The 16622-nt window shown below is 38.0% G+C and overlaps 1 protein-coding gene across 8 annotated transcripts in view; it reads left to right on the top strand.

Annotated features, from left to right (window-relative positions):
• Nucleotides 1–12256, top strand: part of SPAM1 (sperm adhesion molecule 1) — a 35857-nt gene extending 23601 nt beyond the window's left edge. For 6 of the 8 annotated variants that reach the window (XM_039726929.1, XM_039726927.1, XM_039726933.1 and 3 more), the window contains 3 exons: nt 4291–5481; nt 6970–7059; nt 8889–12256. In XM_039726929.1, coding sequence (XP_039582863.1) covers nt 4513–5481; nt 6970–7059; nt 8889–9551 — 1722 coding nt within the window. In that variant the 5' untranslated portion in view covers nt 4291–4512 and the 3' untranslated portion in view covers nt 9552–12256. The remainder of the gene's footprint in view (nt 1–4290; nt 5482–6969; nt 7060–8888) is intronic. The other 2 variants (XM_039726934.1, XM_039726935.1) reach the window with 2 other exon arrangements.
• The last annotated feature ends 4366 nt before the right edge of the window (nt 12257–16622 follow it).

Genomic DNA, 16622 nt, shown 5'->3' with positions numbered 1-16622 from the left:
AATGTGCACTCTCCTGTCTAATTTCCATAAAAAGCCTCAAAGCTGAATTCCTCTAATGTTTAGTGGCAAGCTTTGAACATAAGCCAAACAGTATGACCAATGCTTTTTGATGCAATTCACCATCCACTTGTGGGGCAACAAACATTGATTTGTGTGAAGTGTGAAGTTCAAGGGTATATATAATACTTCTTTCCCTTTTTGTTTTCAGACTCTCTTTGGTCTAGTGGAACCTTTTCAGAGTACACCTTTTCAGGGACATATGGCATGGCCCAAATCTATGACTGTGTAGTTACCAAAACACAAGAGTACACTTGCACTTTCAACCACGTGTGTTTCTGCAGTCCAGTATATGCTGTGAAAAATGATGCAATAATTAAGCCAATAAAATTACTATGATTTCCTGTAATGCTTAACCTTTACAAATGTCAGATTTGGGAAAATCTAAAGTCCAAGCTTTTTCCCTAGACAAAAGGCACTTAGCTCCATCAATATGTACTTCCAGGCAGGTATCCCATGAACAATTAGTGTTAATAAATATATTAACTTGAATTTTTGACAAGGTGAAGGGCAGCTTTCTGACTCAGCTCACTTAGACTACCATCAAGGAGACTGAAGACAGTAACATTTATCAGAGCTGTCATTTTTAGACTGGGATGAAGGCAATCCTTTTAACTGGAAACTATCACATAAAATAATCTGTTAATTCATACCCAGTAGAGTACATCACAGCAAGATTTGGAGGAAAACAATTTCCCAACAAAGAGTTGAATTTAACTTTGCAAGATTAACCAGTAATAAATGAATTCTAGCTAAACCAGTAAATGTAATATTCCGAACAATGTTTTCCTCTTTCCCTTTATATCAAGCCCTTTATATCAAATCCATTCATAAAAAAACCCCAAAAAACCTTACAGAAGCAAGTAATAAAATTTGTGTTCCGTAGTTTACTGACTTCAATGGGGGAAATAAATCTCTTATAACCAAAACCAGAGGAACAGTAAAAGCCAAACTACTCCTACAGCTTCTTTCTGAGGCCTTCCTACTTTCCTATGACCAAACCAATCACATAAAAGATCACCATTCTGGCAAATGCTGGTGTGTATCAGCTGGTTATGTGTGAAAATTTATTTCATTTGAATAGGCTGTATTTGCATAAATGGAAAAAGTATTTCTGCAGACTTTCAGTACAGAAATTCTTTAAGTTTGTCCTGCAAGTCTCCATCTGTGTTCTCTCAGGAAGTGTCACTTAGCCTAATGCAGGAGCCAGGAAGAGAGATGCTCTGGTGTACCTCATAGTTACAAACAGGAAACGTGAAGGCTGGGCCATGGCTGTAGTGATTATGAGATGGTGGCGTTCAGGATCTTGAAAAGAGGCAACAAAGGAAATGGCAAGATCATAACCACCGCCTTCAGGAAAGCACATTTTGGCAAATAGAGGCATCAGCTTGAAATAATTCCTTGGGAGACAGCCCTGGAGAGAAGGGTCCAGGAGCTGACTGATTTTTAAGAATCACCTTTTCCAAGCTCAACAATCTCCACATACAGGAACTTAAGAAAAGGCAGGATGAGCTCCTGGCAAAGCTCAGACATAAAAAGGAAGCACACAAGAACAAGAAACACTATTTGGGCTGTGGTTAAGAAAGCCAGAGCCTACCTGGAGTTGAATCTGGCAAGATGTGGAAGGGCTTCCAGAGGTATAGCAGCAGCAGAAGACAAGAAAAACTGTGGGCCTAGTGCTGAGTAGGGCTGGCAGGAGATCCAGTAGCAAAGGACAAGCAGGGTCAGGAACATTTATGCAGACTGGGCACACACAAGTTTATGGCACATAATGGCATGTGCCTGCAAGGAGTGGTATGAGCTGAAGAAGCTGCTGATGTCACTCTTGATAATCTTTGAATAGTCACAGTGATCAGGGGAGGTTCCAAGGACTAGAAGAAAGCAAAAATAACTCCTTTCTTAAAAAGGTTAAAAAAAGAAGATCCAAAGAACTATAAGCTGCTCTGACCAGCCTCATCCCAAACCCTGGGAGGCTGAGAGAACAAATAATCCTGGAAAACATTTACATTAGGAACAAGAATGTGATGGATTAATAAAGAGAAAATTATGCCTGCCCAACCTGGCAGCCTTCTCTAAAGAGATGACTGGCTTGGTGGACAAGGGGAGACATTGGATACTGTTGGTCTTGATTTTAGCAAGGCTTTCAACAGAGTCTCCTATAATGTTCTCACGGATTAAGTACAAGATAGATAACTGGACAGTGAAACTGAAAATGGCAAACTGTCAAGCTCAAAGGGTTGAGATCAGTCTGGGATGTGCAGATGGAGGCCCATCAAAGTCCAGCTGGAAGGCTGTTTCTAGTAATGTACTCTAAGGCTTCATACTAGATCCAATATTATATAACATCCTGATTAATTATCTGAGCAATGGGGAAGAGCGTTCCTGTGGCAAGTTTACAGATAATCCCAATTTGGGAGTGGCTGATATGCCACAGGATCATGCTGCCATTTAGAGGTACCTCCACAGACTGGAGAAAGAGGCTGACAGGAACCTCATGAAGTTCAACATGAAAACAGCGAGCCCTACACCTGGAAAGGAATAACCCCATGCACCAGTACAGGCTTGTGAGCTGAATGGCTAGAATGCTGTTGTAGGGTAGGCTCTACACAGTTGACTGGATTGAGTAATGAATCTTTGCAGCAATGGAGACCAGCAGCCTTTTGGGTGGCATTAACAAAAGTATACACCACCAACAGGTCAAGCAATGTGTTTATTCCTTCTATTTAGCACTGATGATGCCACATCTGGAGTGTTGTGTCCACCTCTGAGCTTCCCAGTACAATAAAGCAATGGGCATACTGGAGCAAATCTAGGAAATTGCTATTAAGATGAATAAGGGATTATAGCATTTGTCATACGAGGACACAGGAGAGAGCCAAAATTGTTTAGCTCAGAGGTGAGATGGCTGTTTCCTGCTGTCACCTCTGGGCAGCTGTGGGAAATGCATGCAGACAGCTTTTCTACAAGTTTCATCAAGCAGATGTCATGCAAATGAGGTACTGCTCTTGAAGCAATTTAAATGAACAGAGCCACACCTTCTTTCCTGGTAATTTGATCTATGATCTAATTCTAGTTTATAAAACTGATTCTTGGCAGGGTTTCTCTAGTTGTCACATCAGCAGCTGTGGAATGATGAAATATCTGCACGAATGTTTCAATTTCAGTCCATCTGCTGATTTTATACAAAAATTTGTAGATTTCACCCCTGGATGAATTAAATAAATACAAATGCAAATATTATTTCCCTTTTTATTTTCTTGAATCTGTCCTTAGAGATTTTACATTGCCAGCCACTCCATGGCCCACTTCATGGTGACCCCCTGTACTTTTGTGTACACTCTTATATAATCCTTACATACTCTATTGCCTCATCACAAGGCTTCTACAGAAAGTGACAGATTCAGACTTGAACCATTTCAAAATCAGAAGGAATGTATATTTAGGAGTTACTTCACAGAGAATGCTTTAGCTAGTGGGATTCTGTGTAAGTGCTGATGCCTGTACTGAGGCATCACCACGAAATGTGACTGCTCACCGTGGGCGTATGGACAGCCTCAGCTTTCCTAATGAACTGCACCCCTGGGCAGACTTTGATTTGGAGCCACCTAATCTGTACATCTCAAATGGCCTGAAATAACATATAGCCAGCCATATACCAAAGAGATACAAAGGTGTTTGAACCTGTTTAAAAGAGGCTTGGACAGAAGATAGAGGGCCTACAATATTTCAGATACTGCACTGAGTTAAATGAGCATCCATTGATTGCTTTTTTACAAGTGTAAAACAGCCCATGTTTGTTTTATATTATCCTGTATCTTCCTGTAAGCACTCTGTAAAATTAACAAAGAATCAGAATTTTATTTTTATGTAGGTGAGAAATATTATATATACATTGCTGTTGATTAAGAGAAGTCACTGTGAAACTGCTCATTTTTACAGATATCAGTAACTGACACAGTCTGTACTACTGAGCACACTCTGATCTATGAGCCACTGAATACTGTTCCACTGCCTGTTTTAAATCTAGGTTTTTTAAATCTAAGTTTTAGGCATAAAACTGACAGTGGAATAGTACAGTTTATTTCTCTATGGTAGTAAAACGTCTTTTCCTTCAAAGGGCAAATGTATTCAAGCATTACAATATATTCAAAATCAGAAATGGTACTTGTTTCAAGGTTATAAATTAAATATTTATAATTTCTTACTTCACATTTGCTTCTTTTTCTGCATTAGGTCTGAGAAGTTGTTGAAAAGTTTCCTGCAGCCTGAAATGACACAGAGCCTTGTAAAAAAGACACCCCTATTTTACACGCAAGAAATATTGCTTAATAGGTATTAATCTGAAGAAATATATTTTACAATAAAGTTTTTGACAGACTACCAACCTTCTGAACACCCAGAGAGCATGTAATTTTTGTCTGATCAGAAGCACCTAATGTAACTGCACATGCTACAATGGAAACTCTAAGACAAATGCAAAGTTTTGGCATCTGTGTTACCTGTACATATCCTGTAGCATCTGGTGTGGTGTTTGCCACTCTTCTAGTTTCTTGCTGCTCATCTCTGAACATAAGAGCTCGTCCACTTGTTTCTAATTCACCTTTCCTTTCTATCTGGAATGCTCCTACAGAACTTTGTACTGAAAGGACTGGAGTGCAGCTGGACATGAATTTTTTTCCTCTAATTGGAAGCACACTAAAGACATCCATTGGGCAAAACATCACTCTCTTCTATCCAGACAGGCTTGGCTACTACCCTTACAAAAATGAAGTCACAGGAGAGGCATTCAATGGAGGACTCCCTCAACTCTCACTGCTGGAGAATCATTTAAAAAAAGCCAAAGAGGACATCCAGTTCTACATTCCTTCAGATGAACAGCTTGGATTGGCTGTCATTGACTGGGAAAACTGGAGACCTGTGTGGATAAGGAACTGGGGATCAAAAGATATTTATAGACAGGAATCCATTGAGCTAGTTCAGCAAAGAGACCTCAGTCTATCCGAAGCCGAAGCCAGAACTATAGCTAAAATGGAATTTGAATTTGCAGCAAAATCATTTATGTTGGAAACTTTGAAGCTGGGCATAGAAATGAAACCAAATCGTCTGTGGGGATATTACCTTTACCCAGACTGTTATAACTATGATTACAAACAAAATCCACACAATTATACAGGAGCCTGTTTAGATATTGAAATAGAAAGAAATAATGAGCTTAACTGGTTGTGGGAGAAAAGCACAGCACTTTACCCATCTATCTATCTAGAGACAGCCTTAAAGTCTTCCAGAAATGCTCAACTCTTTGTTCGCAACAGAGTTCAAGAAGCCATTAGAACTTCCTATGTCTCTAACTCTAGTCATCCCCTTCCAGTTTTTGTATACACACGTCCAGTGTTCACAGATGTCTATGAGGAATATCTCTCTGAGGTGAGTGAAGTTAGACCTTAAATACTTCAAATTTATATGGCAAGAAATCACCAGGTGACACTTATTTAGCAAATATACTAACTTGCATCAGAAAGAAGTGTGCAATTTTGTCTAAAAAATTAAATTAATCCATCATAGAAATTTGACCGAGCGAAACACTAACAGGTCTATTTTAAAATCTTTCTCATTATATTTGTCAAATAGTGTTTTATTCTCTGAGTTGTCCTCACATGTAACAAAATATCACAAAACTAGAAAACATATTTAGCACACTTGGTCAGAGGAAAGAAATATGAGTAAAATCTTGAAAAGAGAATTAGTAATACTGGGCTCATCTACTGTCTGCTTTTTAAGTTATAAGAAAAAAAATACAGTAAATGAAGTCTTTATTTCCTTAAAAAGTGTTTGAAGCTAGTGAAAAAAATCTGTCCTTAGTTGTACTCAAGTAGCCTTTAAAATGGTATTTCAGCATGCCATGGATTAGTTAAGGTTAGGCTCTGATTAAAATCCAGTCATCTTATTGCAGTTCTGGCTATACTTTTACCTTACCATTTTTATAGACACCCACCCTATCAGAGATAGCACCACTCTGGGGAATCTCTTGGTGTTGTTCCAGCCCATGAGGAAGGAAAGTCAGACTCCTGGTCATGGCATTCTATCTGGTGTCCTCCCACATTCGGGACAGAGCATTAGCAAGTGTTCTCCCAGCCCTGTGGATACTTTCAGGGAGCAAGGGGTGCTGTCAGGGGCCCTGCTGGGATCCTAATTAATAACTGAAATCCTATAATCATTACATTAACTCTTGTGCGTGTGTGTGTGTATGTTGTTGTGCCCTACAGTAACTTGCTTTTTTATTATTTTTTCACTATCACAGTCCTCTCCCATCCTATATAGGCCTTAACATTTTGCTAGGATTGGGCTAACAACTGACTCTAAAAGGAGAACTGAACAGAAACAAATTTCCCGAATCAAACTCTGTAAAAGACCAAGACATTCCCTGGAAAAGGGAGATTCCTACTGTTGAAAGCTCTTTCTCTTGCTACTTTTCTGTTTTAGCACTTTCTGGTGAAAGAAATTAAGTTTTAAAAAAAATAAAAGTTGTGCTTTCCAGTATCTTTATCCCAGAGCATTACTGAAACCAGTTTCTACCAACTCTGAGCAGCCAGGAGGCAATGCAGCAAAATAAACCATAACATGGCTGGAGGAGTATATGTCATATGTCTAAGTGCTATCTCAGTTTTACAGCCTTTTTTTAAAGACCAGATTACATATATAAATTGGATATTGTTGGCAACATTTTTTGGTATCACCTGTGCAATCCAATTCCAGGATAAAATTGTGCAGTTGAGAGCAGGACATTTGCATGGTGTATCATTGCTTCCTGTCTTCAAAGTAATTATTTTGGATACATCATTTACTAGATGCATTTTTCCATTTTCCCTTATTGGTTACTTACATTTGCATGATTCTTTGCCTATTTTCCTTCAGGATGACCTGGTAAATACCATCGGAGAATCTGCTGCGCTGGGTGCTTCTGGAATTGTGATCTGGGGTGATATGAATTTAACACAAAGTAAGGTATGCTTGATCAATTATTATATGAAATTTTAAAGGAGAAATAAAGTGAAAAGGATGTAAAACATTATGATCACTTACATCTTCTACTTTTAAAACGATGACTCCATATTGCCAGGACCTTCTTGTAGTCAAAACCCAAGCATATCTGAGGCTTATTAAGGTCATCACTGGCTACACAGAACAAGAGTTCAATCCTTCAATGTCTCAGTTCTGTGACTCTGGGTAACTGGACAAGTTACTATGACAACCACAGTCAGGTTAGCACTTGTTCAATTAGTATACAAAAGAATTCCTATATCTTCATTTCATTTTAGTCATGAGGTAAAGAAAAACTTACGTGGGCTTGCTTGGAACAATTTTTAGAAGACCCTTCTGCTTTTTGGAGTGGTGAACTTGGCAGCAATGGGAGAAGTCAGCCTGTAAAAGTTCAGCCCTAGCCTGTTCTGTGTATTGCAAATACTATGATTAATTTCATTGTATGAAACAGCTGAGTCAGAAGAAAAAAACTCTAGTTTGTTTTAGGAAGGGGCAATACATACTTTGAGAACTGTTACAAGGATGTTCTCAACATTCTTTCCAGGTAGTTAATTCATAACCAGGCAAGTTAGATTTAAGCTATTATGGAAGACTCTTGTGAAGTCTTCTGAGTGCAATGAACCAAATGCGTCATCTCTGCCAGATCTCCTGTCACAGAAAGCATGGCCAAATACAGCTCCACAGCTCTGTAAGGTTGTTATTCCCCAAAGCATCCCACCTTGACTTTTTTGTATGTGCCTGCCTTTGAGAAAGGATATCAGTTGCACCTGGAACTTTTCTGCCTATTATCTCAATATCAGAACATAGATGAGCAGCAACTTTTATTGTCTTAATTTTGAGATTCCTGTGAGAAAAAAAGAACTCACCAGCCCAGTCAGACTATGTATTTGTGCACTAATTGCACCTGATTTTTTACAGCTTTCAGTCACTAGCATTTCAGCAATTAAATATTACTGTAAGCCTCATTTCTCCATCAACCAAAATTTCTATATATAATATAGAAATTGTATATATTAAGTATATATAATTTTTATATATACCTAAAAGAAAACAAAAAAAAACCTACATACATCTTAGATTCACCAAAGTGATCTCCATAGGTACAAATATTAGGTGTAGTTACACGTGGTATTGGGCAAATGCCCATAATGTCAGAAACAAAGAGAGAGTTCCCATACCTTCTGGTTATTAAACTGTGCCAAGAATGCAAAGAACATATGCCATGTAACATTTCATGATCAGTTAGAATGATCAATTGTCTTAGCATACCTTCAATTTGACCATCCAACCACAATTCTTTTCATTTAAAAATGCCATGAAAGGTCCCTACCCTGTAGCCAAGCTGTTCAGGTCAGGGGAAAGCTGAAAAGTCTCAGAGACTACTTGATAAGAAGAGCATTTGTTTAGACTGAAGAAGCATGAGTTTTTTTCCCAGATGCATTCAAACTATTTAAGACTTAAAAAGGAACTTCAAGTCTTCATGAAACTTCTTTAAATACATCTGATTCAAAAAGCTACATGAAATATCGAGATGAAATGAAAGCTTAAAGACAATTGATTTCTGATCTAACTGCTTTTTGTAACATCTCCAGCAACTACACAACACAAATTTGCTAAGATCCTCAAATTTTATAACAGCTTCTCAGATAAACTTGCTTCTAACAACAACTTATAGTTGTTATCAAATCCTCAGAGGAAACTTTTATAGATATGTACTGTGGTACTGTTATTAGAATGACAGCATTGTAATGGTTTCCATACTTAACTGTGGAGGTATAATGCTCTTTTCACAGAACACCTGTAGAACTCTGGACAACTACCTTAGGAGGACTTTGACCCCATACCTCATCAACGTCACAATGGCAGCCAGAATATGTAGCCAAGTGCTATGCCAAGACTCTGGTGCTTGTGCACGGAAAAAATGGAATTCCAGTGACTATCTTCACTTGAACCCTGAGAATATTGCAATTCAAATGACAAAGGATGGAAAATACACTTTACAAGGGCAGCCATCATATCAGGATCTGCAAACATTCATAGAAAAATTTGATTGCCATTGTTATGCAGGGCACAGCTGTGAACCTAGAGCTGATATAAATGACATCCATTACCTCCATGCTTGCATTTCAGAAGATATTTGCATTCAGATATCCTCAAATTCACTTTCTAACATAGAAGCCTCTGAAGAAAAGATCCTGTCTAACAGAACTGCATTTTCATTTACCTCTGAGAGTAAGGCGACATTATCTACACATTCTGAAGTAGAAGATTTCCAATCTACCTTTGGAAATAATAATATACTTAATATAACAACTGCAGAATATAACACTGTTACAGCTGCCAGTAGTTATGATTTAGAAGAGAACGATACTCGTACTTTCAGTTGTTCTTCATCCTGTAAGATAAGGATGTTTAGTCTGTTTCACTTAATTCTCCTTTTGAGAACATTAATATAAATAATCCATGAAAGTGCGAATATCCTTGTCCTTGACTATGTTTGAAATTCTAAAGGTTTTTTTTTTTACAAAACAAACAAACAAAATAATTCCTGAAAGGCTTATGGTCTTATCTGCATCAGGTAACCTTTTCTAATCCATAGGTACCACTTCAGCTTGAATGTATCTCCTCAGTTTAGTTCTATAAACTACTATCTGTGCCAAAGAGATATTGGTCTATACACACTGTGCTTCATGAAAGGATAATCCAGAATAAGAAATATTTTTAGGGTTTATATTTTTAACCATTATATTTGGAAAAAAGTAATGGTTGACAATGCTCTTTTGTGTACTTCAAGTTAAGACCATTAAATTTATAATATATAGAATAAGTCATCAGGTTTGATGCTCTATGCAATAATTAATTTCATTCCATATGAATGGAATTATCTCTTAAAATATTTGGCTTAACTTCAGATCTGTGGAGCTCTGCAGCATAAAATTTATCTGATTAATGTAATGTTACTCCACTTTTCACAAAACCTTTAGGGATTCTGTAGTTTTCTTTTAATTAAATATATTTGTAATTCTTCAAAAGGTTCTAATTTCGTCAATGTTGACTTTGAATATTACAGCTTCATTATTTAAAATTTGAGCTGTAGCAGTTTATCCTTTCTTCTCATAAACCCTCCCCTTATTTCAGATATTCCTTTCTTGGTTTCCCGTTTTGTCTTGCCAATATTCACAACTCATCTGCTCTGCCTGTGCATTCCCTGCCAGCACAGGTCACCAGTGCTGGTTTCTCCATCCAGTCATCCCTAGGAACTGGATAGGGCTGTATGTGCCATTTGGACAAAAGTCTGTGCATGGGACTGTATGCCTTGTTATTCGTGAAGAGGCTCTTTGGTGAAAACCATTTTGCTCCTTAGGAAAACCCAGCAGTGGAGGCAGAAAGATAAGTGCCACTGGGAACCTGAGACAATCTCAGGACCACCTTTCTGATTCAGTTTGCTGACAGAACTGAAAGTATTTGCTTAATACTATTCCATTGCCAAAAGCAGTGTGAAAGTAGCAGAGATACCTCAGAAGCAAACTACTCCCAGTATATCAGGAGTCCAGCTATGATTAACATATAGTCAGTTTAAGCATTTAGAAGCAATTAGCTGCAGTTTATTTGATAAAATTACCTTTTCAAATTACTATGTCAGATGCTTAACAGACAGTTGGCCTTCTGATGGGTGAAGAGTAGCTGCTGGCATGGATACATTAAAAATCTCCCTAGAGCCAGGCATGATCTGCATAAATAATTCACCACCTCTCACAGATGTAGTCTGTCTCACTAATGAAAATAACCAGCACTTCAATATAGTGGCCATTTACTTATAAAAAGTTCATTCCTTAATCTAGCAGAAAACACGTATTATCATATCCATTTTCTTTTTGAATTTTCAGGTTGCTGGTCATAACAGAGATACAGAAAAATAGATGAAGCCTTTAGACTTAACATGGAGAAATAATGTTTTATGGCTTTTGAACAGCAAGTTATCAAGAGGAACTAACAATTTTCTCATCCCAGTTACAGTGATAAGTCCACGAGTCAAAGCTGTTTCTGCCATTAATGTTCCAAGTGGAATCATGATTAAAAAAAGATATATGCAGCAGACTGTTCAGCACAAAAGAATCAATCTGGTTTTGATCACCTGTGCAAAAACATGCTTTTTTCCAGTGCAGCTTTGATATTGGTTATTTCATCTTGGGCAAAGAAAAGCATGGTATCATAACTCCAGTACTTGAACTCCCTTCACGCTGTATTTGTGGTAACTATCAAATGGTTTCTAAAAACTGGAAACATCACATAGCAAAACTTGTATGACTTATATGAAATTCTATTTTTTTCACAACACTTTGATATGGCTAAACTGAAAGATACTGGATCTGTAGCACTTTGTGGTAAGACAGCTTGCAGGTTCAAAAAGTCTGCAAGTCTTGCCATGAATACTTTTGACTAGCAGCCACCTAATAGCAAGCAGAACATTTGTGATAATTCAAGCAGGAAACCACCAAAAAAAGGAGGAATGAGAGGATAAAATCACAGAAGAGTTGAAACAGTGTAGCCAGGACCTCCCAATGGATGCAGTGGAAGTGAACAGCAGAAATGAAAGAGTGAAGCAGCAGGGAATGTGGACAGATCTCTACCCATTCAGCATTTTTATCTACCTGTTACTTAATATTGACAACTTTCCCCCAAGGCTCACTGTAAAGATAAAAGAACACACTAACTGACATGTTAGACCTATTCATCCAAACCCATACCTTTTTTTCCTTGAGAACAGCCAGGACCAGGAAAGTAAAAGGAAGATGAGAGGAAAGCAGTCTACTGCAATGAACTGTGCCTTCCTAAGCCACATGTGTAAGTAGCTACCTACCTTGTGCTCTGATCCACAATGCTTTGCCAACCACCTTTCAAACATTCATTCAGGATTATTTATGTTACCTATGTGTATCTGCAATTCATGCTTTAAATCCTACAGACTTCAGGATTTAGGTCTGGTATGCGTTAAATTACAGTATTTTCCAAATATATTATTTTTCTCTTTTTCTCTTATACTTGTCTTACCTATATTCTATGATAAAGAGTCACCCTGAGTTAGTCTCCACAGAGTAAAAGGAAAAAAGAAGGAAAGGAGTACTATGCCTTGCATTGCTGGTGGCTGTCATGTGTTCAAAGCCAAATTTATTTTCTCCTAAAGTAGACCCTTTTCCAAAGAGATTTTCTTCTATTCACTGTATTGCCTGTAATCATAAATTAGCCTTATAGTTTTAATTTCTTGCATTCTTGTAATTTTGAAAAGATTAAACACTAGAGAAACAGTTCACTTTGATTGCCATTCATTATTTTGTATTTCTCCTTTCTAGAGAAATCTCAGGCTGGCAATACTTAGGGACAGGGAAATGCAAAGCGGGTTTGATGAAAGGGTTTGTTTAAGTGAAAGCTGTTAAATACCCTCCTTCGATGTTTTGACATTATGCTAGATTTTTAATTGAAATTCTGCTTCTCCATCTGAATAATCTAGATCTAGTTTCTTGTGTTGCTTATTCTGGGACATACAAAGATATTTGTACTTCAAAGGGAGATGGCAATTGGCACTTAAAGAATCTGAACAGAATAAAAAGATAGTCTAATCATCACCCTACAGGTATTTTTGTGGTTTTTTTGGTAAAAATGACAACATGGAGAGATCTTTTGAGAGGCCAGCAAGATCACTTTGTAGACTGCCTAGGATGAGACTGGAATTTTGAAGAGTTCAGCAAAATTTGCTTTATTCCCTGCATCACACTGGAATATCCTGTTGTAAATATATATACTAGCAAAGAATTGTACAGAAGATTTCAGACCTGTGCAATATGTTCTAGACAATTTCCAGACAGATTAGATTTCTACATGTACCTATCCATCACTTTTCAGTACAAACAACAAGACAGCAGAGACAGTTACATAATTTTAAAACACATTCAGTTTTTAGCAGTGATGACCTTTTTAAGATGACAACTAAATTCCGTCATTTAAACATATGCACCTAAAACTTACTTGAAAGATTTTTTCACACTGTGCTTGTGCCAGCTCTTTTGCACTGGCAGATAGCCAGCAAAATTAGGGCCTGAGATTTCAAGTTGAAGTAATGAGTTTCATTTAAAAAAAAACATTGATACAAAAACCCCCCCGTTTACTGTGTGTCTTAAAAAATACTGCTTTGTTTAATGATTTCATCTTTCCTAGATAAAAAAAGACTTTTTTTGTTGTTCTTGTAATTTTTTCTTCTGTGCTACTGAAAGCCATTGTATAGATGGCTGGAAACAGATTCAAAAAGCCTACTGGTCTAACTTTATCCCTTACCACTTCTAAATGATTCCCAAAATGTGGCTATCCCAGACCTTCCTGTCTGTTTTTCTGGAAGTACTTAATTGAATATTAATCCTCCTTCAGAATATTTTTCATTATGATGATGATGATGAGGTAAACATGCTGTATTCAAGATAAATTCTAAGCTTTTGTGTATACCAGTCAAGTACCAGGGTCTTTACAGAATAGTTATTTCATGAAGCTGTTCCAATACTCTTGCAGCTACTCTCTTCACAGTCACTGACACTCAGGACTGCAAAAGCTTCCCACATTTGCTGTCCCCTTGTTATATATAAGAAAGTAAAGGGCAAGAATGTAAAGGGCACCTATCAATATTAACATCCTTAAGGGAATAAATTTGGATTTAATTATGTTCACTAATGTGTTACCACCATCTTGATATATTGATTGTAGTTCTCCTTGGTCAGTAGTAATTAAACAACAGTTTTCAGTATATACTTGTATAAGGCTTAGTTTATAACTGATAAGATATTTTACTGATTAGAAATCAGACACAAACAGACAGCATGAAATTTAATGTGGATTGTTACTTTATATATTCAATTTGGCTCTGTGCACACAATTCCAGAGGGTGGTGTTAAGCACCATATATATGTGGGCTCTAGACAATATGCAATCACCTGTCTTTGTTTTCATATCAGGAAATATATTTATTCAACAGAACTCTTCAGGATCCTGCAGAAGAAATACACCATATGTTAGCAGTCTCATGGACCACACTGCTCCCTCAGGCTGCTAGCAGGTTGAGACAAGAGACAGCTTGCCTGTGTCAAGTGATGATTTCCTGAGGCAGGGGCAAAACAACCGCCTGTTTAAAGAGAGGCTAAGGGCACCCTGCAGTCCCACAACAATAATATGGTTAATGTCACAATAGATCACAAAGTACCTTATTTCTGGAGCAGCCAGTAATTAAGGGCGCTGGACTAACGACAGATTTAGGCTGCCTGTAAATCCTATGTACTATTTCAGCATGAACTGCGTATACCAAGTTTAGGCATCGAAATCACAGCATTTCTGAGTTAAAAACCTTAATCTGCCACTTTAACAGTCCTTACAGAAATCCTTCTTCACCTTTTCCCTCACCAGAGCATGACAAGAATTCAGGGCACATACTAGAGCCTCTGGAGCTGCAGCCAGCAGAGGGCACAGATGACACATGCAGACACTGGTGGGTATCTCACTAAGAAGTTCAACACGGTTTTCTGTTCCCTTCAGCAATGAAGCTGCTTGACTCTGGCCTACAAACAGAACAGATGACTAGTCATTCCCTAATGTAGTGCCTCACCAGCAGAAATAACTGATTCTACAGGTTTTTCCCCCAAACATCTGGTATGTCAGGATAAACCTGAATATACCAGTGAAACATTACTTCTTCTCATGCTCTCTTCTCCGGAGACTTCATTCAGCTGAAAGCTTCTTCTCATTAAGATCTGCCCAGGAGGTGGCTGAATCAGCATCCCTGGAAGCTTTCAAGAAACAACTAAATGTGGCACTTAGTGCTATGGTCTATTTTACAAGGTGGTGATCACTCAATGGCTGGACTCGATGATCTTGGATGTCTTTTCCAATCATAATCATGCTAAGATCTTCAGCTGTCACTAAAATGTATGCTTAAAATATAGATAATGTGGTTGAATCTCTTTGGTAATGCTTTGAACTACAAATCTGAGTCTGGACTGACTATTTTACACATCACCAGATGAGGGGATATGGGGGGAATTCTTATATTTTTCAGTTTTAAGGCAGCCAGAAACATTTCACCTATTCACCCAAAATTCAGTAACTGCTTTGGCCAAAACAAGTTTTTAAAAATTGCAAGAACACAGAAGAAAAATGAAAGTTTAGTGATTTACCTGTGAGTTATTTCCCAGTCCTTTTACACATACAACCAGAACAAATCACTTCACCAACTTTTCCACTCATTTCCCCATTCAGTTGTAGTGTAAATGGAAAACTGGCTGAAACATTTGTGACTGCTGGTGAGGATGAACCTATGTATGGAGCAGCCATCTGGCTGCTGCTCAGAGACAAGTAAACCTGCAGAGTTCTGCTGTGCTCTCCTTCTGTGCAGGATCTAACCTGGTTCCTTTCACTCTGCCACCAATTCTCAAGCAACTTCAAGAGCTATATCATGCTTTGAAACTGACAAAGACACGATCAGTGTCACAGTTTTAAGAGTGGCATTCAAAATTCTGACTCCACCCAAAACACCAATGCTAGGGAACAGCATTAGGAGAAATGGACTACCTGTAGCCAGAACAAAACCTCAAGCTACTGGGGAAGAAAAAAATAAACAAATAATAATAAAAAAGAAGCGCCCTCTTTTGACTGAGACTTGCCGCTGAATAGAAAATCTGTACTAAAGCAATCAGATTTAAGAGAAGCAATGAAAAATTATTCCCCAACACTACCACTGGGTGGCAGGGCCAGCTCCAGTGCCCAATTTAATTCTGGAAATGTGCAACTAAATTTTAAAGAGTAATAGCTCAGTACTTTAAGAATTACACTACTAATTTTGACTATATCTAAAACCAGGGCATGAAAAACTATGAAGTTTTGCGCCTTGACAGCTAGCCAACAACCAACTGCTCTTGGGAGCTTCAAGATTTTATGGTCCAATTGACACAACCAGTGAAGTTTTGTCACAAACTGCATCCTCTAGATTGCTGAATTATGTCTCTAAAAATACCACGAAAACCAAATTTCAAAATGCTTTAGTGATGGTGTCATGTTTCAATACAAAAGGTATCCACAGTAAAGGTGCATGTGCTTTACACCTGTATGAATGTCCTTTTCAACCAATACCACCAGCATTACAACCTTTCCAGAGCATCACATTTCAGTTGCAAATTCCGAGACTGGCAGATGGATCCAGACGTGTTAGCCCTGTCACCTGTATGAATGTCCTTTTCAACCAATACCACCAGCATTACAACCTTTCCAGAGCATCACATTTCAGTTGCAAATTCCGAGACTGGCAGATGGATCCAGACGTTTTACCCCACGTGTACGGGTAAAACAAGCCTTTCTCTAATGCTCTATGGCAAGACTATGCTGAATGTCGTTTATTTGGTGCAGGCAGAACATTCTTGGTGAAGTAGCATGTCTCATCATTGACCACAACACAAAACCACCATCACAAGCACCTCTTGAGGCAAGGAGTCATACTA

The sequence above is a fragment of the Passer montanus genome, unplaced genomic scaffold (genome assembly GCF_014805655.1).
Source record: "Passer montanus isolate IOZ18808 unplaced genomic scaffold, ASM1480565v1 scaffold6, whole genome shotgun sequence".
Taxonomy (NCBI): domain Eukaryota; kingdom Metazoa; phylum Chordata; class Aves; order Passeriformes; family Passeridae; genus Passer; species Passer montanus.
The sequence above is the reverse complement of the archived record's forward strand: the minus strand, read 5'-3'. Positions and strand labels throughout refer to the sequence as shown.